Below are 25,858 nucleotides of genomic sequence, written 5' to 3'. Positions count from 1 at the left end.
AAGTGCTTGCTATTTCACACAAATACCACTTCATTCCTTCAACTTCTTGGACCTTCTAAATTGGCCCCATGTCTAAATCAGGGTATTTGACACTCTTAGATGACTCTACTGCCTTTCTGCCAGTTAGTTCATCTTCCTAACAAAATCATCAATAGGATTAAAGTATCCACTAGCTGCACAATTTACGGGGAAGCACAAGATTAATCTTGTCAGCTGCAATTTATCTTGAACATGTTCATGTTTATTACCCAAAAACATTGTAACCTTCTCTAAACACAGGAAATACTTAAGGCAGTGTATGTATTTTTTATTTTCCAAAAGCAATTGTCATTTTTCTCATAAGATGTTTATGAACCAAAGCGGCTAAAAGCAATGCCTCAAATAACCAGAAATGACATTTTGTTGATACAAATTGTATCCCTTTTTTTCCTGATTGTATAAAAACAAATGTACAAAACTCATATTAAACTAAGTTCGATACTGACTTTTCATCATAATGTTTGTGGCACTGTGTGTCACAAGAAAGCAGCCTGGTCATGAGGGAGCGATTTCCAAGTAGTAGCTTATAGACAAAGACTATTTTTCAAGGTTTCTTTATTATTATGCACACAGCTATTATGTGTGCAGTTTCAAGCACTATGTTGTATAAGTTTTCTTTAGCTTATTAAATTTAATATGTCCCTGCAAAAGGGATTTTGTGTAAAAAGTGTGTTAGTGAATAATCTGCAAGAATCTATAAATGGAGCTGTACAATTCTGAATGCATAAATCTAGTGTGGTTTTTAGTGAAGTTATTAGAGAACTTTTTTTTATACTGAGGTCTGTATACTTCTTGACTTTTCCATTTTGTCTTTAATTATAAAACAACAAATACAAAGAAGAATTGGAACTTCCTCAGCTCTCTTGATAATAAAGTCAGGCTTCCTTCCTAGGGTTGAGCATATGTCCTTCAGAATACTTACCTCCAAACACTCAGCAGAGTTACTACACAGTGTTTTGTGTGGTTTTCAAGGAACAGTGTATTTTCCAAGAGGTGCTTTGTACTTTTAAGTTTTTTCACTGAGTTACTGAACTCCTAGCAAGTCGGTGCCTGTTCAAACCTTAGATTTTGTAAATTTTGTGATTCTTTTTTTGTAATTTTGTTGTTATTTTTATTTCAATCTGAAGAAGTGTGATTCTGGAGTGGTATGGTCAATCCGGGCACCAGAGCCTTTTCAAAGGTAACATTACAGCCATTGCACTCTATCTTAAAGTACAAGGTATGGAAGGGAGAATGACAGATACCTTATGCAAAGGGTCTATAAAACTTTCCCTCTAATAATATAAATATAAAGTACACACACACACTGCTAGTTTTCAGAACACTTTGAATACCCATTTTTTTCTATTTTAAAACAAATTATCTTTATACGGTAATTCAAACATTGATAACCATTAACCTTTGGCACTGAGCTTTCTTCTAACACAGAAGTGTTCATTTTGAGAGGCACTTAGTTACTGTTCTATCTATGCTGTAAGTGTGGGACTTTGTATAAATGCCCTTTTTGAGGGCCAACAATTTCAATACACTTTTACTCTGTGACCCAGGTCTGACACTGCACAGAGAAAATAATGTTAAGCTATCCAAAGAGCCCTGCTCAGGTTTCCTCCTAACCCTTCTCTGCCTTCCCCTAATTTTCTTCTCCTCAGGTCTAACACTGAGGAGGGCATAGTCTTAAACTGAAGTGGCACTACAGTTAGTTCTCAATGGAAACCAAACCAGTTCATTTTGGGAAACGGCTTGCCTAAAGTAGTCGATGCCTTTGAAAAGACTTAGCATATTCAATGTCTATCATATTGTAGCTAGCTATATACATAGGCAGATTGACTATTTCTAGTCCTGGTTTGTATATCACTGAGCTATAGTACTTTGCTTTATCCATTTGTGGGATTAAACAATACTGTTTAATGGTTGTAAACTTTTATAAAACCTCTTTGGGTTTTTTGTTTGACCCAAACATAATGTAAGTCTCAATGACAAAATACACAAAGCCAACCAGAGTTGAGTGGAAATATATCCTGTCCCCAGTTTTGTCTACCCCTATAATGCAGGTGCAATGCTTTGCAATGTTCTCACTAGCATGAATGTGCTATACTCCTTAACGAGGTTTTAATTTGTTTCACCTATAATCATGATTGAAAATGCTGTATCATTGACAACAATGAACTGTTACCACACTTATTTTCTGCATAAACTATTTGTCTACTAACTACTAATGCCTGTGTTTCTTTAAGAACATCAACAACAAAAGCCATATTACACCTACCTATACACACTCTAGTTCACTTCTAAACTTAAATTTCTATCCTTAGGGAATTTAAATAAAAACTTGAAACTACAAAAAAAAATTCTGTCCTTGGAACTTGCATCTTGAGATAAGCTGTAAGGAGAGGGATCTCTCTGAATGAGTTCATCTGAATTTTATCACAATAAGCATATGCCTTCTTCTATCTTTGTATACTAACACAGCTCCAAGTGTTAATCATCTTGTGTTTCCCACAGGGCTGGACTGGGGCCAGGCCTCCACTCATGGGTCAGAACTAAGTGGAGGCCTCACGGCCCAGGCTTAGTTTCTCCTCTGAATATTCTCAGGGCCACAGAAATACTCTGTTGGACATTAGCTAAAATATCAGAGCTAGAAGCAGCCTGGCACCCTATACGTTACAGAGAAGTCACAGGTGGAATGCTCAGCTGCATCAACTCCATCACGTTATAGGTGTGGGAACTGAGGCTGCAAGAACTGAAGAGATTTGACTAAGACTGAACAGGGAGTTAATCGCAAAGCCACTACTGGAACCACAGGCTTCATTGCTTCCAGGCCAATGAGCCCTTTATTACAGTGGTGTCTGCTCTTCCCTCAGGCTTTTTAGGAGTTTCCTACCCTCACCCCAACCTCCCTACCCCATGCACAATCCAGGCCAGTCCCATTCTAAAGGCAGAGATGACCACAGTTGCTGCAGGAGAGCCCAGCCTAAGCCTTTCGAAGGGGCTATTCATAAATCTGAGAATATTTCTTTTATCATCTTTTTGGGACTAAGAGTGTTCATCTCTCCTTATCTTTTTTCTGCCTCCTTTCACATTTCTCAGGCATACATGTATTACGTTTTTAGAACCAAATAGTGACCTGGTCTATACTGGGCTAGGGAAGGACAGAGGAGGAGTACAGTTCCTGTCTTCTAGAACTTGCACTCACATGAGGAAATGAGGCACACTTACAGAGTATGTTAATAAATTAAGACTTTCTTGGAGAGCAGTGGCAGCCTGAGTGGGGAGTGGTAGAATTCCAAGAAGTGGCAATTCAGTATCCAATGTCTCTCCCTAGTAATAGGTGGGAAATAACTAGTTTGACCATTTCCTTCTCTAGCTCACCTCTCTGGCCTCAGGACCTATCATGTTCCAATTATCCTGGACTCTTCACTGGTGCCCCAACACGCCATACTCTTTCTTATCCCTTCCAAATTTTTACCTTACTTCTACTCTGATTTGCCTTTGAAGACTCACTGATAATGTTACCTCTTCTATTCAGCTGTCCCACCTCCTCCATCAAGCATTGTTAGTGCTTATCCAGTGGGATCTTGAACAATCCTTCTATCTTACCACTTGTCATTTTTATAATTATGTTGGCATGCAGACTCCTCTACAAATAAGGCAGTTCTTTAGAAACAGAAACTATGTTCTTCATCACCGATAAATTATCAGAAGGGGTGACTCTCAATTACTGTTGTTGAATTAACAGTATAATCTACATTTCCTTCCCTTGTTCCCCAGTTAAATGTGTACAGTCCAAAGCCTTTTTCTAATCCATCTCTGATCTCTAGTCAGAAAGAAAAGGTCCAAGAGCACTTGCTTCCTGGCCGGTCCTCCCTTACCCCTTTCCCTCACCTGACTCAACCTTTGACCCCATCATCTAAAGCAGCCCTTCTCAGAGACCTGGCTTCACAAATCCCAGGTTTCAGGACTCCAGCAAATAATGGCCTTTGACTCTAGACCTGAACTAGAAATGAGCTCATATAATCTGTTTCTCATCTTTAGGTCAGTCTTTGAAAGCCAGGGGAAATCACTTTGTCCTAAGTTATACAGACCTGAGTCCTGGGTTTGAGGTCCACTAATCCTGGCATGAACCCACGTGGCTCACACATACAAAGCATGGTACACTTTAAAGAGCAACTTCATATCTATTACCTTTTTTCTGATCCTTACAACAAGACTGTAAGGCAAATATTACCCTCCTACAGATGAAGAAGCTGGCATAATTTACCCAAGGTTGCTCCCATGAGTGGTGGAATTCCCTGGAACCCAGGTCTTTAGGCAGATTTTTTTTTTCCTTTCTATTCCAGTGATCTCAAACTTCAGCATGCATCAGAATCACGTGGTGATTGTTAAGCCAGATTTCTGCCCACCCTTAACCTTTCTGATTCAGGTCAGTAATGGGGTTCAATAATTTGCATTCCTAACAATTACCCAGATAATGCTGATGTTGCAAGAAACTTGGATCTATATACTATTAGCTTGTTTTGTGCCCTTGGACAAATCCTTTCTTTTTGTCAGCCTCAGTGTCTCAATGCATAAAATTAGGTGTTAGACCAGCATGATTTCCAAATTTTTGGCAAAAAAATATCTTACATACAATACCAATACATACATAATATATAAAATCCAGGCAGCTCCAGAGAAGTGGCAGAGGGGAACCACAAGTTTGCAACACCCATCTCCACATGGAGCAGGTGCTGAGCTACATCACAGAGTACATGTTCATAAATCTCTTGGCTGTATGTGGCTTAGATGCTCTGAGATCCTTCAGCTCTGACATTCCACAATGTCGAAAGACAGCATTTACCATTGTGGCAGGGGTGGGAAGATTTGGAGGTAAACTGACTTTGTGTTAACCAGTGCAGGAGACTGCTCCGCCCAATCCTAATGCTTGGGTCTACACAAGATAGGAAATCTTAACCCTGTTGGGCTGTTGGACTGATGGACCCTTTGATAATCTTATTAGATCTGTGGGCCAGTTCTAGAAAAATGATTATATACACATACCCACAAAGATATTCTGGATATCCTTTAAGAGATGTTGGGGACTTCATAGGGATCCTACCTCAAGTTAACATTTGACAGTGCTCTGGCATAACATTTCCACTAAATTCCTCCTTGGAATTTTCACAGCATAAGCCCTCTCCTTTTTTTCATTATTCCTTAGCTCCAAGCTACCCCTTGGGCCAGCTTCTTGTACAAAATGTTGCCTAGATCTGTCCCTTGCTTCCCCTTGTCTGGGCCCAACTTGGCCCTACAGAGATGCACACTCTCTTGCTCAGCTATCACTTTCCCCAGAATTGATAATACCATAGCCAGACTTTACCTCAACCTCCACCCTAAAAAAACACAAAGAACTTGTGGCACACCAGAGCTCCCTTAGGGCACTTAGCAGAACATCAGGTTATAATTGGCTACTTTTGTCTTTTCTCACAGGCAGAGGGCTCTGAGGGATGTGAACATGATTTATTCATCTCAGTCTCTTAGCAGCTCAGAGCCGACACAGTGTAGGCACTCTTGAGTGTCTGAGGGAATTGGGTGACCACAGAGAAGGAGCTCTGGGTCACTCCATAAGATATTCTCTGTCTCCAATGCCTACTATAGTAAAGTCCACTCTATCTTTCTTGGCCAAAGGAATGGAAAAATAAAGGATTCTCTTTGGCTTTCATTAGCTGTTTAGTGCCCAGTGAGGGTAAGCAAGGAAATGAACCAGAAGCCTGCTAGGTAGCATCAGGAAGGCCTGGATCTTCCCATTGTCAGGGAGGTTCTGAGCAGGTACGCCTGATGCTGGCTGGGCTCTATAGACACCAATGCCTCGCTTATGGGGCCTAATGCTTCTAAGTAAGCTGGCCCCATGCTACAGGTCATAGAAATGAAAATGGTGTGAATCAGGAAGAAAGTATGAGTGGGGCCTGGTTGTGAAAATGACTAGGGGTAGTGGGACCAAGGGGCAAAAGGACCAAGCTTCTGCTTAAAGTCCTGTTATGATCCCACATTCTCTGCCGCCCCCTAGAATAAAGGGAGAACTACACTGGTTTGTCCCAGAACACATCCCCTCATCTAACAAACATCAAAACTGTTTATTTTTTATTGTTTCTCAGAACAAAATTAAAAAACAAAACAAAACAGTCAAAATTCCACTCTGATGGAAAGTTGAGCTGATACGGCTGATATGGACTGTCTTCCAGGTTGTTTCATGGAGCGTCAAGCGCACTGGGGGAAGAGCAAGGGGACAAGAAAGGCAGGAGTGAGGGACAAAAGGGGCAGGGAATGGGTTGTTGCCCCAGCAGGGCTGAATAAACACTTTGCACCAGAATGGGTATCAGAAGAGCTGTAGGCCAGTTTTGAGTCCATGCAGCTGGCCCTGGCTCCAGAGAAGGCCCTCCAAGTTGCTGCTGCCGTTGCTACTGTTGCTGCAGTTGTCACTGCCCATGCCACAGCTCAAGCCAAGGGTGCTGTGGAGAGAGGGGGGAGGGGTCAGTCAGGGAAGGAGGCAGCTTTAGGCTCTAGAAGGGCTAAGGGTATTTGATGCATGTGTGTCTATGGAAAGGACCCACCCTCCTGCCTAGTTTTACAAAGAAGAGTATGGAACAAATCTGAAAAACTATTTCAGATGGCCCCAGGGATAGTTTTGCCTTCCCCTCAATTGAGATGGAGGGAAGGAGTAGAACTTTTCAAATGAAACTTTATTCAGAGCCCCAGTATATAAACCAGATCAAAGCAGAACTATTTCAGTTGAGGTAGGAGGGAGGACCCGTAACCACCCACCCCAGGAAGATATTGAAACTGGCCACCTTAACAGGTCTTTTTCCAAGGCCCTACATCTTGGGGGCCCAGAGTACCCTGAGCTGGATCCCTCCCACCTCCAACAGCTGGTTAAGGCATCCAAGGCCAGGACTGGGCTACAGGGCTAGGCCCAGATCCCATCCCAGGATTGCAAGGTTACTCTAGGGAGAGGACTGCCTTCTCCCTCCCTGGTGCGGCTCAGAACACTCATTTCCCCTGCTTCCTGCAGATCAAAGGTCCTTCCAGGTAGATGAGGGTGACAGCTGAGAGCAAAGCCATCATCCTCCCCTCAGGCAGATCCATGGTTACACTACTGCAGCTGAAACCCTCAGAGATGATCTAGTCCCATCCCCACCCATCGTCTACCATCTTACAGATAGGGGGACTGAGGCCCAGAGATGAAAAGGGACTTGCTCAAGGCCACACAGTCAAGTCAGGGGTGCAGCTGGGGTGGCATGCTTGCTCCAGCAGAGGAAGCCCCCCTACTACAGAAGGTATGGGAGCTGGGCCCACTCCCCTTCCTTTTGGAATTAACAGCTCTACCTACCCACACTTGATACCGTGGTGCTCATCAAGCACCTTATTCAGACTTATTCAAGGGGAGAGGAGGTCTCTCAGACATGTGGGCCCCACTCCCAACTATAGACTATCTGGTTTTCCCAGCTGCCTCATCTCCTCTCTAAGAGGCCTGCTGTCCCCTGGCCTAGGACAGAGAGTCCATAGCACTGTCTTGGCCCTGGCCTGTTGCTACGGCCCCTGGGTTCTGTAGCCCTCTCCCTGAATGTCCAGAGGAAGACGGGCTCATTTCCCAGGGAGTGGGCAGGCAGCACAGGGGAAGACCCACAGAGGTCTCTCTCTGGTGCTCATAGGATTCTCCCAGTCACAATGGCCCCGCATTCCAGAACGTACAAGACCTCTGGACGGGCTCCTTTGTGTTACCAGCAGAGACACACACACACACACACACACACACACAACACACAAACTGGATGCAATCTGAGAGGGGTGCCAAGCCAGCTCTGTGAGGCTACCTCAATACCACCACCAACCTCGCCCCCCACCACCAACTAGGGACTGGGAATCCTGGAAAATGCCCAGCCAGGGACTGGAGCTTATCCATCACTCACTTAGGCCCTGACTGGGGGAAGCTACCTTCCCCACCCATCTTGCTTTGTGTCTCTCCCTTCCTCCCTCCCTCCCTCCCTCCCTCCTGCAGGAGGCAGAGAAATGGATAAGAATTCCTGCTGCCATTGGCACTCACCCAGTCTTGCATGTTGGGGGTTCCAGCCGCTGCTCTAGCACAGGCTGGTCCAAAAGATACATGGTGTCATAATTTTCCAGCATAAGCTCTGCTGGGTCCTCAGTCTGACCTGGCATTAGGCCTAAAGGAAAGGTATCCCATCGTACATCTTCTGTGAAGCCAAGGGAGGAAGTAAAAGTGGGTTGATTAGATAGTTCTCAGAGTGGTGTACAGGCCTAACTACACGGTCTACCCACCCATTTCAATTAGCCTCTCAGCATGGGATTTCTGTGCATGTCCAGCCTCACTCCTGCCTCCATCATTTCTCATGAGCTCCTCTCTACCTTCACACTCCCCACCCCTTCCATACTCGGCTATTCACTCTTCATTGCCCTTATCCCCTCTATGTGTTCACACATACCCACACATGCCACCACAACCTACTCCCAAGTCCACACATGCCATGCACACAACTAAAAACATATTTGTTCTCCCACCTCCCCAGATATGTCCCCAACATAGACATAGACAAGAACAACTTCTTCAGGCCTGGCTGTATCACTGCCTCAACTTCTCACCTGCTCTGTACACACATATATTCTGGAGAGTCTGGATACTCCAGAATTCCCACACCGCATCCCCAAACCCAGATACCTCAAGAGTATGTGAAAGGCCTAGATTTCCTGCACATCTACACACAATCCCCACCCCCAACGTGTCTGAATGCCACATTTCTTAGTGGCCTTGCATTTAGATAGATACACACACACACACACACACACACCCCACCTCAGAGTGTACTCTCTCTCAGAGGTATTATACTCCCCCCGTCCCTTTGCAAGGTCTTACTGCCCCCAGATATACACACACAGAACATCCCTTACCTAGGAAAAGGGTGTCTTATTGCATATCCTACTCCCCACTGCCACCTAAGTATACACACTTAGGCATATAGACTGACCCTCCATTCAATGAGTGCTCCCAGTTTCACTCTGCCTCCTACACCTCTCATTCAGAGGAATACAAGCCAGAAATCTTAATGTCTCTATATCCCCAAATATGTGTATGCCCACACAGAAGCAGCAATGGAAAGAGAGAGAATAAAAGACTTTAATATCCTGCCTTTCCACTTTCATAAGCCACTCCCCTACCACCCCAAAGAAATTCCACTTTAGAACAAACCATATCAGGCACAACCCACCCCCTCTGTCCTACCACTTAAACACCCTCTACATAGTATTATAGTAAAGCCTCATCCCCACCCTTACACTGGTGCATCCAGTGTTTTCAAGCAAAGCCTTCATGAGCTCCTCCAAGTAGGTCCAATTTCAGGCCTTCTGCATCTCCTTGGTACCCTAAAAGTTCTCTGTAATAATGCCCTGGCATTCTGGACTAGCTTTTTATGTTATCCACAGAACCACACACCCTGACTCTTCTCCAGGAAGGAAGTTGTGCCTATCTTAATGACATGTGTTGCCCTATAAATACAAAGATGCCTTCGCACACAGGGACCACTTTCCCCATGTCTGTCACTGACCCGACCATCTTCCCTCCCCTCCCCATCAACAGCATCCCCAACCCTGTCTACATCATGGCCCCTGCCTCTCTAGCCTGACATCCGTGTACATGTCCCTCAGTGACAACACAGACACACACAGGCTACCTCTGGATGGCTGTCTCACTGCCTGTTCTCACACCTTTATACACCCACCTCTCATTGCAGAGATACCCCTCCCTCACAGAGATACCTTCTGTCTCCCTTAGGTCTCAGTGACCCTGCCTCTTCTTCCAAAAACATACATGACCATGTGTACATCTATGCACAGATTCATAGCATCCACTTCACAATGACTTCACAGTCCCTACTCTCTCTTTCTCACATACTCATACAATTCTGCCTATGTCAATGCCCCTCCCATTCAATATTTACAAAGATCCCAAACATGGCCCTCCTTGTACTAAGGAGTTCTCTGCCACCATGCCTTTCTATATGCAGCATGTGCAGGCAGGTAAACAGACGTAAACATGTTCCCCTACCCCTAGCACTCAGTGCCTTTATGCCCCAGACCTTCCACACATGTCCACACAAGAGCAAAGGCTCCACCTTTCCCCCTAAGTTCCTTCACTGTCTTCCCCATCTCTCCCTATTGTTCCCTAACATGCCTACCCTATGCCACACCCAGTCCCAGCTGTTTTCCTTCCCTCTTTCAGGTTCCATCATACTGACTGCCCTGCATCTACCCCTGCTTCCATGGTATACACATATACACCAAAATGTTCTTTCCTTCAGGATCTCCCTGCCTCAGGGTTTCTATCCCCTAACCTAAACAAAGGCACTCAAAACACATCCATTAGCAGGAACAGATTCATACACCCCCACTTTCTTATCACCTAATTCTTTCTTTCCCCCTCTAAGCTTTGTCCCATTAACTTGTATGCTCACCCCAAAGCCACAACACTCCTTATTTTCGCTCTTCTGCTTTCCCTTCCACTTCCTCTAACTTAATACCTGTTTTCCTTCTCATATACACAGCAAAATTCTGTCTCATCACCACCCAGCCCTCATGTGTCCATACACATTCACATATAAATAGGAAGCATTATTTGTCTACCTGCTCCTGGGTCACTGCATACAAAAAACAAATGCAGAATCATATATATCCACCCACCTCTCACTTTCTCCTCTGTGTTCTGGTGCTCAGTGCCCACACCCACACCATCCCCTCTGAATGTGTTCTCTGCATGAAGCATCCAGTAGCATGATAGCTCTTAGGGCCTGGAAGCTTACATACTGTCTTAAAGGGGAAGAAAGCCAGGTGCCACCCACACACCAGACTGCCTCCCAGACCTGCCTCATACTGGCTAACCTCTGCTACTTCCCATCTCCTCTAGGGTGGAGGGAAACCTCAAGAGCCAGCCAGAGAAGGAAGATTGGTGTGAGAGAAAGTGGGTACCAGGCTTCTTACCAGAGCTAATTTGCCATGCAGAGCCCTGTAAAGCTCCTGTTTTCTGGGCCAGGAGCCTGGAATTCTCAGCAGTGGAAGACTCCTCAGCAGAGAAAGGCTCCACTTCCATTCTCTCCTCCTCCTCCTCCTCCTCTTCATCATCATCATCATCTTCATCCTCCTCCTCATCCCACTTCTGGTCATCGTTTTCCTCTTCCTCCTCCTCCACCTGATTTTCCAATGCCTCTTTCTCCTCTTCATTTTTCTGGAGATCATTAAGGCTGCCCTGCTCCTCCTGCTGCTGGGGTTCCTCAGATCCAAAGCTGGAACCAGCTGGTTTGAAGCTCCAATACAGGCTGTCCAGTGTATATGGAGACTTCCCAATGGGGGAGGCCTCTGAGCCCTCCTGTACTAGGCTGTTTTCTCCACTCTGGGTGTAAATGGAACAGATTCGCAGCAGCTTCTCCTGCTCCTCATCTGGCAGGACCTGTCCCATGGCTTTGAAGACACTGAGCAAAGGGAGGGGTGGGGTAAGAAAGATTCAAAATCTCAAGTCACTTGATACCCCAATACTACATGGTTTGAAGTTGGTCTCTTGAGTTTCCAGACCTGCCTCTGAAGGCAGTGCAGAAGAACATACAAAAACAGAAAGGGCCCAGGGACCCTGAACAAGCTCTGTGATTCATCTCTGTAGCTCACTTCAATTCTCAGTAAAATGAGGATGGCACTTGACTTAAAGGGTTGTTGGGAAGAGTAAATAAGATAGTTCACATAGAATGCCTGGCATAGTGCCTAGCACACAGTGAGTGGGCATGTAATAAATGATAGCTATTAGTCTGTACTAAATGCTGTGTAAATACACAAACTAGGCAGTAGACCTACAGGGCTAGACATGGGAATGGCAGATCCCTCTCTTCCAATGGCTTAGCTGAGCAATTTGTCCTGAGCTTCAAAGATATGCCTGGAAGTGTGCTGAGCAACTTATACATGGAATACAAAATTTGATCCCTTTTCAGGAACAACTACAGCCCAACCTGGAATGGAGGAAAAGAAAAAAAGTCAGTGGTTGACAAGACAAAGCAAGATGTGGGGTGGGGAGGCCACATGAGCACTGCAGACCTTGGGCACTACAATAGCTGAAGAGAGGCAGAGAGCACAAGGAGGGCAGGAAAGATCAAGGGAGGGGTTTATACAGAGACAAAAGTGAGCACACTGTACTGGGTACATGTAGCGGGAGTAGCTTTGCTCCAGGGGAAGGGCTGTGCTGGGGAGCTGTGGGAGAAAAAGAAGACTGCAAAGGTTAAATGTGCATGTTGGGCACAGGGGGTCACCTGATGACTCTATGAACAGCTGATGGCTCCACCTCTGAAGATCACCATGGTGCCTGTGTAGAGGATAGCCATGTGGAAGATAGACTAGATGGGGAAGCCTGAGGACAGGGAGACCAGGGAGCGAGTGAGGGTTGACCTAGGGCACTGACTATGGAGATGAGAGGGAGAGAAGCCATGAAAGACAGACAGAGTAGGGTTTGGTGGCCAGATGGTAGGAGTTGGGCAAAGGGGAGTTAAAGATGATGATAGTGTGCACATAAAGGACGGTGCAAACAGCAAAACCAACAGACACAGAGCCAAAAGGAAGGAGAGCTCCTGGGGAGGAAGAGGATCAACATCCCTTGTACAGCCTCATATAGAACCAGGTACCTGGTCACTGCTGAAGGCATGGAGTGGACAAATAGTTTCCTTCTAGGGGTATTGAGTTTGTGAACTGTGGGCCATTCATGGAGGTTGTCATATGCTCAGCAGGCTATTTGACCACATATGATCTCTGGTCACTGGGGGTAGGGCTGGGGACTAGTGACTCTACTGGGACACCCTTTCTGCATGGCTAATTTCATTACTCCAAGAGGACACTGGCTCAAACTGAACTGATATCAGCTGGCTGGGAGAAGTTCTTAAAAAGTTTCCAGCCTTGGGGCACCTTGGTGGCTCAGTGGGTTAAGTATCTCCTTTTGGCTCAGGTCATGATCTCGTGCTTCATGGGTTTGAGCCCCACATCAGGCTCTCTGCTTTGCACAGAGCCCACTTCAGACCCTCTATCCCCCTCTCTCTCTCTGCCCCTCCTCCACTTGTGCTCATGCTCTTGCTCTGTCTCCAAAAAAAATAAAAATAAATAAAAACTTTAAAAAGTTTCCAGCATTTTTGGAGGAAAAGCCAGAGAGAAACTCACTGTGGTCCATTAGTATGCTTAATAATGAATATTCCCAGGCACTTGATATTGGCAAGATGCTGTATCACCACTGTTTATCATTACCCACATGCTATCTCAAGCTGTCTAGTCTAACCACTGAAGTGTGGGGGTGATATCAATCTTAAAATGCATCTCTCTCCTCAGGTTTGCCTGGTCATAGGTCAGATTGTGGAAAGAATGTGAATTTTGGACTCTGTCCCACCATCAACAAACTGTGTGACTTTTGGATAAGTTACTTCACTCCTCAGCGTCTCAATGTCTTTCTTAACAAATAAGAAGACTGTTGTGTCACATGATATTGCTTCTACAAAAAGCACAGCACCATGTCTGACAGTTATTTGCCAGTGGTATCTTTTATTTTTTTCCTCTCAGGAAAACAAAGCCAAGTTCTGTATGTGCCTACTAATACATACTTTTTGCAATTGTGCAATCTAATGGGACATTCAGTGTAGAAAGAGACAGGAGTAAGGACAGGATATCTGGATTCTGGTCCCAGTTCTGACTTGCAGACTTACTACTGACTTGCAGCATAATAGCTAGGGTAATCCTGTGTCTCAATCTGTGTATTGGGTGATTAGGACTAGATTCACTGATTATCTTGGAAACGCAGAATCTGTGCACAAGGAGTCGTACCCAAGTAAGTTGCGGTTACTGCTGGTATGTGTCGCATCCCTCTGGTATGCTTGGATTGGGAGAAGATCTCTGTGGTCCAGACTTCTCCAAGACCAGCAGCTTCCACTCTGCAGGCACTTAGGATTGGAAAGTACCTTAAAGGCCACCTATCCAAACCTCCGCATGCTGGTCTTTTCATTCCCTCCCCCCATTACATTCACATGCCATGGTCTTTCTAGACTTTGAAACTTTGTTTATTCTTTTTCCTGTTGGAATTTCTCAAATGCCCTCACTGTCATGCTTCCCTGAACCCTCCAAACTTTTTTGGTTCTCCTCCCAGTGTCCCACCCATCCATATCACTTCTCTTTAGAGCACACACATCTGTCAATTTAGCTGTTTGGTTCAGTTCCATCTCCTGGAGGTCTTGTCCTGGCTGACATTCTCTATAAAGCCACATTTTTTTTTTTCTTATAAGCTACCACTGTACCAATGCCATCAGGTTTCAAGAAAGACTTGCTCACTCAATGGAGGGATCAGGGGACTAAGAGGGTCTTGGCATCCAGACTCCCACTTCAATTAGTCCCCAGGCACAGAGTTAGCTCCCACCAAAGACAGCACTGCCGTCAATGAGACAGCAGAGTATAGTTTAGTTCAAGAATGTTTACTGAGGCCTATTTAGGACCTGGATCTACATGGTGTGTTAGGGCACAGATGGCTAATACAGAGCCCTTACCTTTGAAAAGCTTAAGTCTGATAAAGGGAAGGAAACACTATGGTAAGTAGAGATGGTAACACAAAATCTCAGATTTTGAAGTCAGCATGACAGCATATATAGTGAAGATAGGGAGCAGAAGAGGATTACTTCAGGATTGGGTTGGGAATAAAATAACCAATTCTCTTTTGGCCTGTGGGCTATCCACGGGGACATGTCTGACACACAGTCAAATATAGGAGGGTGGATCTTGGGGGTAAGGCCAGGACTAAAGAGATTTGGGCCTTGGTACTTTATAGGAACTAGGAAAACAGCACAGGCATTTTAAGAAGGGAGTGGTAAATAGCCATAATGCAGCAACAGACAAGAGTTGACTGGATTTGGTAATTTGGAGGTCGAAGCAGTTTTGGGAGTAAATGTCAAATTATAGCAGGTTGAGGAATAAGAGGGTAGTGAGGAAATCAAGACTATTGAGTATAGACTACTCTTTTGAGATGTTTTGATGAGGGAAGGAAGGAGTGATAAGCTGGTAATAACCCAACACAAGGATGCAGGGTCAAAGGAGATTTTGCTTGTGTTACTACTGTTTTAAGATGAAAAAAAAAAAAAAAACCCGAGGCATGTTCATAGGTTGAAGATTAAGAGTGAGTAGAGCAAAGGAGAGGCAGGGGTAAGGGCCCAGAGATGCTGGCAGAGGTGGCTCCAGGGCACAGGTGGAAGAGCAGGCTTTGAGGTGGGACAAAGCCACCTCATCCCAAGATTAGCAAGATGGTTGAATCTAGCCGCAGATTAGTTCATGAGGACTGGACCTCAGGTTGAGGGGGCCCTCCTGGATGTTTTCCTGTGCTTGAGGAAGCTGGGGTGAAATGGGAGAGGGGGAGGGGCTTGAGGTCAGTGGTAAGGGTTTAGAAAAGTGGGGAAATGGGAGAGAAAGTTGGCAGAGAACAAGTAAAAGAGAACAGTTCAGACAAGCTGAACTGAGGCCTGCCTGAGATTAAAAATCATACTGCTGTAATGGCATCATTCCACAGTGATATGTGGTTTTTTCCAGCAGAGCTCAGCTACCCAGGCTGAGGAATGGGGAAGCAGAGTGAGTCAGATCAATCCCAGCTCAGGGGTTTGCAAGTCAGATACACCAAAGGATGGGCAGAGCAGAGGGTCCTGATCATGAGTGGTTGAAGCAATGAACAAAAGATAGGATGGAGGGGAAGCAAGGTTGAGGGAGAGAGGAAATGGAGGAATGGAGGTCTGGATGCAGGCAGAGGGCTAACATCATGGGATGCAAGGATGAGAAAATGAAGGTCAAGAGGTTATGGTCACTGAGAAGAATGTTGGGATGTCAGGTTTCAGAGGCAGAGGAGCTCTGAATGATGGAAATGGGTTCTGAGTGTAGTGGAAAATGAAGGTCACTAGAGTTGAAGAGCTGAAGAGTATCAGATGAGACACTCAAATGAAACAGATATTGCTCCAGAAAGCAAGAAGATAATTGTGTGCTAAAGGCTTCCATGAGTATGAGGGAAGTGACTCAGGGTCAGAATATGACAGAGAAAAGGAAAGGAAGACAACCACAGGTATTTACAGGAACCAGTGCAATATTCAGTTTGACTATAGCACCCAGGGTAGACTGGGTAAAGGGGAATACAGGAGGTATGGTTACCATGATAGGTTGGGGCAGAATCTGAGAGATGTTTGAATGTCAGGCTAAGAAGCCTAGAGGATGGCAATAGGAAGCCACTGAAAATCAGTAAGCACCTATGGAAGGCACACAAAGGAGAGGCATAACAAAGGAGAACAGCACTGGGCTCAGAGTCAGAAGACTGGGTTCAGTAATAAACAGCAGCTACCATTTATTGTGCACTTACTCTGTACAGGCCACTGTGCTGAGCACTCTGGGGGCGGAAGGGGGCATAGATTATCTCATTCATTCTCATACTGGACTCAGTTCAGCCAGGTCTTAAGCTGTGTGACCTTAGGCAAGAATACCATGCCCCTCCCCTATCTGGGACTCAGATCTCCCACCTGTTAGTAGGAGGGGAATGGGATTCAGAGTCTTTTGCAAGAGCCCTGTCCAACTCTGCCACCCTAGGGTTGTGTGGCCCTGAGGCCAGGGCCTCACCCTCTTACCAGATGGAATTCAAGACACTTACAGCTGAAGGAGTTGGGAGCTAGCCCAGCAAGGTGAGCCCAAGCAGGACTCAACCACCCGGGGCCAGTCAAGGGAAGCAGAGCAGTTGAATAGCCTCCAGCTCCTTCTTGCTTCCCACTGGCTTGCAGAAAATCGGCGGGCATTCCGTCCTGACAGAGAAGAGAGGGTTTGAGGAGAAGGAAAAAGTAAGCCCCCCACCCAACCTTGTACTTTTAAAAGCTTGGCTCTGTCTCTCCCTATCCCCCCAGACTCCCCACTCTATTCCTCCCAATTGCTCAAGCATTTAGGCCCTTGTGTCCCAGACCGAGTTTAGTTGGCCCTGCGAAAAAAAAAAAAAAAAAAGCTACAAGATTTGTCCACTGCTATTGTGGTGCCCTCCTGGGCAAGCCTAAACATTTAACAAGAAATGTGTCAGCCTGGTGCTATTCAGCTGAGAGCTGAGAACAATGGCAGATGCTCCTGCCTGGGCTGTGTTAGGCCCTGAGACTAGGGCCAGACTCTCTCACCAGTCTTGGTGTTAGCCACAATCAGTTCAATGGTCCATCTGAGGATGTAGGTGGGCCGGATCCCACTGTCCCCCAAGGTTGGCAGCTCGGAGAACATCCTCTCTAGTAGGGCCTGCGTGAAGGTCTGGGAGTGCAGACCCCTGAGCAGGGGCTGCCAGAATTGAGAAAACGGCTTTGGCACCAGGATGTCACTCAAGTCCATGTTTTCTGGTTTGTGAGGAACATAGGTTGATAAGGAAAGGGGAGGCAGGGGCCGATGGGAGACCGGGAGGGAGGAGAGGGAAAAAGGCAGGGAGGAAAGAAGAAAATGAGAGGGAGAGAGAAGGTGTAGAGGAAGGGGAAGAGAGAGAGGGAGGAGGGGGGCCCACCAACAACAGAGTTGCCACCAGAGAACAGAAAGAGAAGAGTAGAACAGCAAGGAGAGAAACCAGTTAGTATCTGGCAACCAACTGATTCAAAACAGAGTATTTAAAAAAAGCTTTGGTTCTAGCTTCAGCTTTGTCAATAACTCACTGTGTAACTTTGGGTCAGTACCTTCCCCTCTCTGGACCTCAGTCTGCCCATCTGTAACATGAGGATGTTGAACTAGATGACCTCACAAGGCCCTTCCAGTTCTGCTGTTCTAGCTCACTAGCAAGCGACTAAATCACAATTAACATAGCACAATAATAACATTAAGACTTATCCCATCCCATCCCATCCCATCCCATCTTATTCCATCCCATCCCATCCACCCACCCAATTCCAGGTCACCTAAGAGTAGCCCAGAAACTGAGTATCAGTGGGGCTACTTGTCCTGCTTGTCTGAGACAGGCTTCCAGAGGCTATGGAATGGCAGGAAACAGCCTTGGGCCACCTAGCCACCAGTAAACACAGTACTCTAAGACTGAAGTAAGCCCCCAGGACCATACCTTCATAGTCTATCTGCAAAGCTGCCAACTGTTCAAATGTGGGGATAAGAAAGCCATCATCCAGAAAAGCATCCAACACAGCCTCCCTGAAGCAAGATGACAATTAAGCCAACTAAGCAGAGAGAAGACCCTCTTCTACCCCCCACCCACTCCCAAGGCACCTTATACCTCTGACTCAGGTGGGCAAAGCAGCACGGGGGGAAGCAAAGGTAACTGACAGTTGGATCTCATGCCTCAGCCTTCTGGGACAGAGGATGGGTCAGAGACTGGGATCAGTGGGTTCTGAACAAACATTTACCAAGCACATGCTGATCTAATGCCCATAATGAGGGCAGTAGCAGCTGAACAAGCCTGAAAACACAGATGGAGAAAAGTCCCAGGCCCACAGAGAGTTAAATGACTAAGGTCACAGAGTCAAGGGCTTTTAGACTTTAGCTACTACTCAGTCTTTTTGTTTCTCTTGACAGTCCTCCAGTCTCTTATCCTTCCTCTTCTACATGGTTGCCCTCTTTCAGATCCTAGAAACAGAAACTTTGGGGACTCAGTTGCTGGAGTAAACATAATCCTTAATCCCAGGGACCTCAAGAACCTAGAACTAAGTTATAGAGGTTGAAAGTACAGCTTTCACCTCATGTAGCTAAAAGTGAAACCAACAACAGCCAGCTGTATTCTCCTGAGCGAGCAGTTTCTCCAAAAGAGGTTCCCCTAGCTGACCAGGCCTAGAGGTGGAACATGAGTTCCCAAGGTGACTCAATGCCCAGAGGCATTGTCAGATCATGTTGTCATGCTCAGATCCCTCCCTCCACCAGGCTTGAGGTGGAAAGGGATATCCTTCCATCCATCTCCCACCTCCTCAGGTCAGTATCCAGGAAGAGCACTTAAAGCAGCCAGCCAATTGCCTGCTCAGCATAACCAGACAGACATTACAATACAGAGGTAAAGGAATAGTTGTCCCAGCTGCTGGGTGGCCTGTGCTGAAGGGTGCCAAGAAACCTAGGGTGGGCAGACCTGATAAAACATCTTTGGAACTAGTAATATCCTGGGAATGAAGAAGACTCTCAGGGCAATCCCAACCTCCACTGCAGGCTCCCACCCAGGCCCACCCTACCACATATACAACCTTTCTAATACTCTCTGTTCCATCCCATATTTCTTCCAACTCTTCCTAGTTTGGAAGGCCTAGCAATGCTTTCATTGGTTCTTAGTGGAAGGTTCCCCAAAGTCCTTTCCAGGTGAATTTAGGTAGCAAGAGCCAAGAACTAGGTAGGAAAGGAATGGATAGACAGTTTGTCTGCTCTGGATTGAACTGAGCAGTATTTTGAAGGTAGGGGGGAAAGAAGGCTCATGGCCACACTGAGCAGGGAAGGACTTACTCTTTCAAAGAGCCAGACCCTGGGAAGGCCTCTCCTTTGTTCCCCTAACCACAACTATTCAAGGGATTAATACTCCCTGATTGCAGTTCAAAAAGATCTGCAGTGCCCACCATATCTTTTACCTCAAAGTTGGACAAAGGCTAGACAGTGGAGTGGTAAAGAGATGAAAGGCTTTTCCTACTTGCCCAGAGCTCCACATGCCACTTGACACAGAGGAACAAAGCTGGCCAGGGGACTGATGACAGCAGACATTCCTGTCTCTGGTCATTTTAGTGATTCAGAGTAGGCAATCTCTACCTGGTAGCTGGGAGGGCCAAGGGAAGGGGGTCATGCAGAACACAGGTCACCCCACAGGGGATCAGGATTATCCCTAAGATTTCCTTATAGCAGAAGTTGGCAAGCTGGGATATGGAAACCTATTTCAGTGAGGCGGCTAGAGTAGGCAGCCCCTAATTATCTAGTTACACACCTGTTCTCACATGTAATGCCCTTGAGCTCTGCCAGGATGCATTCTACAGGTGGAGACAGGTTGTTCCATGCCTTAACAGCCTGAGGTAAATACCTAAATTTCTCAAGCACCTGCCAGCAAAGAGGTTACCATGAGAAAGGTGGTTCAGCCAGGCAACCCTCTCCCACCCCTCAAGGATCCCTTCCCATAGGACCTCTCAGTACCTCCCTTCAGGGGTAGGACCACAACTCCCTTACTGACCCCACAATTAAAATTATCCTGACCTTCAAATGCCAGACTTTATTTTCTTCTTCCATCTCCCTCCTCCTCTTGAATTTCCTGTGGCTCCCAATCACCAGACACCCCAATACTGAGATGTACAGTGGGGCATTTTGTTGGAATTGGGCCAGAGACAATTGGGCCCAGGAATTAGGGGAAGCAATAGGTTATGGAAGAAAGGGAATCAGATGACCAAGATTCGAATTCTGGTTCTATCGCTAACTACATATGTGACCTGGGGCCAGTCCCTTCACTAATCTGTGGTTTCAATTCCTTCATCTGTGAAAAGGGTCAAGCTGAATGGTTTCTAAGCTACCTTCCTTCCTGCTAAAATAGCAACCCTCAAGTTCACCTGATCTAGGAAAGTTCCTGGGTGCCATATGCTTATCAGCTGCAGTACTGCAGGACTATGCAACCACCTATGCCCAGTTGTTCCCTACCACCCAGTGGGGCAGATATCCACAAACTTCCATCATCTGCTCTCTTCCATCGGTGTGAAGGGTCAACAAACTGTATTCTGCTTCTCTTGTTTCCTTCCTAGTTCCCCCCTTTCTCCTTCTGAGAAGTTCCCTCAAGCTCTGCCACTTTTCTTTCAAATTCCTTCTCAGGATTTCTCTCAGGAAGCTGGCAAGAAGGAAGAAATGGCTGGGGCAAATGAAAATACACAAAGTCAAGGGTGCTTTCTTACCTTAAACTGCTCCTCTTCGTATAATACCAGCAGTTCTCGGGCTCTTTCTGAAAACAGAGTATGAAAAGATAGGGCAGCCCAGCCCTCTGTTCCTCATGGGACTGTGAGTCCTTCTCACCTTATTTCTTGAGTTGTAAATTTGGAACTAGAATTCTTGCCTCTCCTACTTCACAGGGTTCAAGAGAAATGGTATGTGACAGTAACTTTTTTAAGCTAAAACTCACTACAACACCAGAGGATTTGCTGAGCCAGGGAAATAACCAGTGTCAACCCTAAGTCTGAGCCTTCCAGACTCTTGAGCCCCTCTATACTGCCTCTGCCCCCCAAGGACACCTACCATATAGCTCTTTATGTCTCAGAGCCTTTTCCCAATGTGAATCAACCTCTTTGTTGCTTTCACTGTTTCCATCAACCCTGACATCCAGTTCTGCACCTTTCCCCTTATCCTTAGGCTCTGTTCTCTGTTCTGTGATGTCATCAACAACAATGTTTTTATCTTCCTCTTGGTCTTCTTCATCTGTCTCTTCCCTATCCTCCTCCAACTCCCAGGTTTCTCTCAGGCTATTCTCCAGTTGGCGGCACCAGTATGTCTTCTGGAGCCAATTCAGAACAAAATAACAGCCTAAACAAGGGGAGGAAGAAAGGAAGTGTCATATGACTAGCCATAGGCAAACAGCTCCTAGCAGGCCCCCAGTCCCATAAGCATTATGGGAAGACCCCAGGGAAGAGGCTTAACTCTAAGAAGGCACACATCTCAAATATCTAGAAGCAGCCATTCTTGCTCTGGGTTATCTCCCTGTTCTTTGCTTTCTCATGCTCACCAGCAACTTTCCTAGAAGAAACTAATACCAGTATTAGAGATGGGATGCCAAAAATAACATAGGGCTGGCAAGCGAGAGAATAGGGACCCAGACCCACTAGCTAGTTACATGGCCTTGGCTGAGTCTCTTCTCTTTTCTAGATCTCAGTTTCCCCAACATGACAGGGCTAGGCTGAATCAGTTAGGATGGGGTGTCTAAAGAACCTCTGGGTTCATGACATTTGATGGCTCACACCTCTCAACCTGCCTTCCATTCCCCTTTAGGCAAAAAATTTAAGGGGATGCCAAAAATTAAAGTAACCAAGATATCAAAACAGGATCAGAATAGCATCCTGCCAAGCCATAGTGGAGTCTGAAGCAAAAGGAAAAATGAGTAATGGTAATCCTGTCTTTACTTAATTTTTTGATATTTTGTTCATTGTGGGTTTTTCCACATTAAAAATGTTATTTAATTCAATTACTGAGCTTTTGACACCCACTTAAAGTTTGTGCCCAAAACAAGTGCTTCACTTGCCTCTCCCTAGTTCTGGCTCTGACACCAGTTAAAGACCCTCCTCCTTCTCCCTCTCCCCACAGTGCCACCCAGTCCAGGCTCCTGGACTTAACTATGATAGATATACTTCCTGAAGTCTCACCTCTGCGACAGTCATTTATATGGGGCATTTTCTTGTGAGTCAACTCATGGCGAAGTTCAACAATCCAATCCGGAATGTTTACCTGATTGTGAGGGAAGTGTGAGTACAGAAATCAGACAATATTAAAGTTGGAAGGGACCACAGAGATGAATTAGCCTGGCCTCCCTGCATTTGACAGAGACATTGAGGTCTTGATGAGGTTCCAGTCTTAGTGGCAGAACCAAGATTATAAACAAGGTCTCCTTATTCTTTTTACTCTGTGTAGATGATCTTGAAAATCAGGAAAGATATCTGCCTCCCCCAACCACCAATGACCCTCTTCCAATAAAGAGATTCCTATGAATGGGCATTAACAATCACCCCCAGCCTTCCTCTGCCTTGTCTGTATTAGTCTGAATCCTTGGGTACCCTTTATCCTTCCTCCCTCTCTCCCATACCCCTTTTCAGGAAGTTCTCTTGATGACTGAGAACCTGCCTGCCCTCTGGGCCTCTACACACCTCACATACTCAGGACAGGAATGTCAGGCATTTTCATGCTGATTGGTTGAGTTTACCTCCTGCCTCAGACTGCCAGCTCCCAGAAGGCAGGCATTGTGACTGCCACCTCTTTCTTGTCCTCACCCAGTGGAGCATTCCAGTGCCTTAGCTTCACTGGCCTACTCCAAACAAGCTGGAAAGGCCAAGCCACTGAAGATAGCAGCCATGAGCAAGGGAGCAAGTCTGCTACTTTAAAGCTGGAGGCTGAGGCTCTGGGGTTCTTGCTTGGCTTGGCTGGTAGTGGTGGGATGAGCTAGTCTGACTGCATGCCCACATCACCCCATGCCCCATTTAGTAAGGCAATTTTGTCATACACACCTCCTGAGCCAGGAACTTGAGAGGGAGCTTGACAAACTTTGTCTTCCTCTCGGAAATGAGATTCACAAACCTGGGGTTCGGGAAGAAATAAGTGGCATAGCCCAAGGAACTGTTTTACTCAAACCAGTAGGGCTTCAAAACACCTTGCTGAGTTACTGACACCTTGCATTTCTACAACCTTTCCAATAACTGTTCTGTCTTGTTCTTATGACTGGTATCAGCCAGCACAGGGATGTCTGCCCTGTACTGAAGCCATACAGATGAATAAGATACTGCTCTGGCCTTGAAGAGGTCAGTCTAGGATAAATATTCATGGCACGACATAACATACTATGCTAGATAATATTTTATAAATGCTAAAACAAAAGACTACCTACATCAAATGATATGGGGAGCCCACCTAAATGATGGATAAGATAAAAAGAATTAGGGAGGACCTCAATGCACACAAAGGAAACAGCAGAAGATGAACAGACTTCAACAGATGAGAAAATTCAGTGGCAGCCTTTTTCCTGATGTGTATGAAACAGCTAGAATCACTCTGAATTATTTGTAAATCAGGAATTCCCTGCCCATGTGTCCACTTCAACTCAGCAACCTTTCAGTGTTCATGGACAAAAGGGGAACATGAGGGGCGCCTGGGTGGCGCAGTCGGTTAAGCGTCCGACTTCAGCCAGGTCACGATCTCGCGGTCCGTGAGTTCGAGCCCCGCGTCGGGCTCTGGGCTGATGGCTCAGAGCCTGGAGCCTGTTTCCCATTCTGTGTCTCCCTCTCTCTCTGGCCCTCCCCCGTTCATGCTATGTCTCTCTCTGTCCCAAAAATAAATAAACGTTGAAAAAAAAAATTTAAAAAAAAAAAAAAAAAAAACAAAAGGGGAACATGATGGTGCTAGGTATATATGAGGGAAGGGTTGAAAAGTCCACATTAAGTCATAGCCAAGGACATCAAACCATTCAGAGAAGTTCATCTGGGTAAAGGGTAAGAAAAAAAATTAAATTGTCAAAGCTGGAAGAGATTCACTGAGATCACTTGGTCTAAACCACCTCTACCCCACATTCCAGAAAAAGAAGGAAAGAAAAATGGAGGATAGAAGGCTCTCAGGAAAAAAAAGAGAGGAATGTGTGTTGACAGGGTGTACGAAAAGCTGTCAAAATCAAACAACCACAGCGTGACCCATACAGAGGGACACATGGGACTTTTTGTTTCAGGTAGCACGTAAAGCCAAGCTTTGCTTATCAAGTGTACCCCCACCCCCATTCCTCTACCCACTCCCACTCCTACCCCTGTAGATCTTACCTGACCAACGCCATGCCATAGAGCAGTCTAAGTTCATCAGTGCCCAAGCCACCAGTTACATCCATGAGCTTACAGCGTACCAGGTCAGCAGTAGAAGCCACTGCCAGGGGAAGTTCGTTGCCTAACCTAAAGGGCCACAATCCAGCACCATCACAAAGGTCCCTTACCCTGATCCACCCTCCCCCTCAGAACCTAGGTTGCTGTAAGTTATTCCAATTATATAACTGAACTGGCTCAAGAGTGCATGACAGGACACAAATCAAGTGGGAAGGGGGAGGATAATGTCCCTAGGATCCAATAGTATACAGCGCATGAGAGGCTGGCTAGGGTATACAAAGGACACCTAACTGCTAGGCAATCAACCAAAAATTAAATGTGGACATACCTCTTTCTTTCACTCTACAACTTCAACTCATTCAGTTAGAGAAGACCTTATCCTTTGCTCCCCAATCTTACCAACTGGACTGAGGCGCCCCATTCAAACGTGGTTTTGTTAGTAAGCACCCCCACCCCAGCTCAATTCAACTCAGAAATACACCCTAGGTTGTTAGCCTACTCCTTAAACCCTGGCTCGGCAACGCTGGTCCCTACAGCATCCTCCCCAAGATGGAAGAATGTAAGGGTTAAAGCTAGATTTAACAAGAGGGTGGCTGAGGCACACTCCCTTTCTTTCTTTCTTTCTTTCTTTCTTTCTGCAAACGGGATTAGTACCAAAACTTGGCTGCTTGACTTTGCCCCAGGCTCTTGGGAAAGGGGCAACGCCCAAACCACTCATAAGGACGTTAGACATTTAGGAGAAGATTATAGAATAGGGCCTTTATCAGAATCCTACAAAGAAGAGTTGAGGCTCCACCAGCTTGCAAGAGGGCTGAGCCTGCATCCATACCTGCTTCTCCACACGGTGATGCGGTTCAGGGCGTACCGCTGCAATTTATGGTCGTCACAAAACAGATATACCATCACCTGATCCCACTCGGCCCTACTGAGCCAGGCGACCACGATGCGCTGGGCCCAAAGTGGTGACGACCCTTTCTCTTTGACGCACTTCCCGCACCACGCACTCCACACGCGATCCATCCCCTAAGGACCCACACCTGTCCAGGCCCCCGGATTCCCACCGGACACCGGCCTGCAGGCCCCCAGATTCCCACCGGACTGCAGGCCTTGTACTGGACCGAGCGGCTTTCAGTTCAACGTGCTACCCTCGCTCCAAACCACCGCCCTGCCAGCAGCCAATGGAAAAGCGTGACCCGGACGCAAGCCCGCCTTCCAGAGTTAACGTGGCAAAT

The 25,858-nt window shown here is 46.1% G+C and overlaps 1 protein-coding gene across 5 annotated transcripts; it reads right to left on the bottom strand.

Annotated features, from left to right (window-relative positions):
• Window positions 1–436: 436 nt before the first annotated feature.
• On the bottom strand, window positions 437–25,802 carry LAS1L (LAS1 like ribosome biogenesis factor). 5 transcript variants are annotated; one of them, XM_040467324.1, is made up of 14 exons: window positions 25,456–25,798; window positions 24,570–24,695; window positions 23,274–23,343; window positions 22,419–22,500; window positions 21,301–21,585; window positions 20,964–21,010; window positions 20,018–20,127; window positions 18,176–18,261; window positions 17,778–17,828; window positions 17,265–17,471; window positions 16,760–16,907; window positions 11,062–11,549; window positions 8,117–8,267; window positions 437–6,524 (listed from the first exon to the last, which is right to left on the bottom strand). In XM_040467324.1, the coding sequence occupies exons 1-14, from the start codon at window positions 25,644–25,646 to the stop codon at window positions 6,392–6,394; spliced, it is 2,175 nt and encodes a 724-aa protein (XP_040323258.1). In that variant the 5' UTR covers window positions 25,647–25,798; the 3' UTR covers window positions 437–6,391. The 5 variants fall into 5 exon arrangements, with proteins under 5 accessions (XP_040323258.1, XP_040323261.1, XP_040323262.1 ...); XM_040467327.1 differs by having other exon boundaries at window positions 21,397–21,585; XM_040467328.1 differs by lacking the exon at window positions 24,570–24,695.
• Between the last annotated feature and the right edge of the window lie 56 nt (window positions 25,803–25,858).

The sequence above is a fragment of the Herpailurus yagouaroundi genome, unplaced genomic scaffold, assembly GCF_014898765.1.
Source record: "Herpailurus yagouaroundi ecotype Mexico unplaced genomic scaffold, PumYag 67428, whole genome shotgun sequence".
NCBI classification, from domain to species: Eukaryota; Metazoa; Chordata; class Mammalia; order Carnivora; family Felidae; genus Herpailurus; species Herpailurus yagouaroundi.
This window is presented reverse-complemented; position numbering and strand designations above follow the sequence as displayed.

Excerpts from the sequence above, each read along its gene's own strand:
- LAS1L (XM_040467324.1), bottom strand. The coding sequence starts at position 25,646 with ATGGATCGCGTGTGGAGTGCGTGGTGCGGGAAGTGCGTCAAAGAGAAA. Across the intron at positions 24,696-25,455 it reads ATCACCGTGTGGAGAAGCAG|GTTAGGCAACGAACTTCCCC; the intron begins GTATGGATGCAG and ends GTGGCCCTTTAG. Across the intron at positions 21,586-22,418 it reads TATAAATGACTGTCGCAGAG|GCTGTTATTTTGTTCTGAAT; the intron begins GTGAGACTTCAG and ends CCCCTTGTTTAG.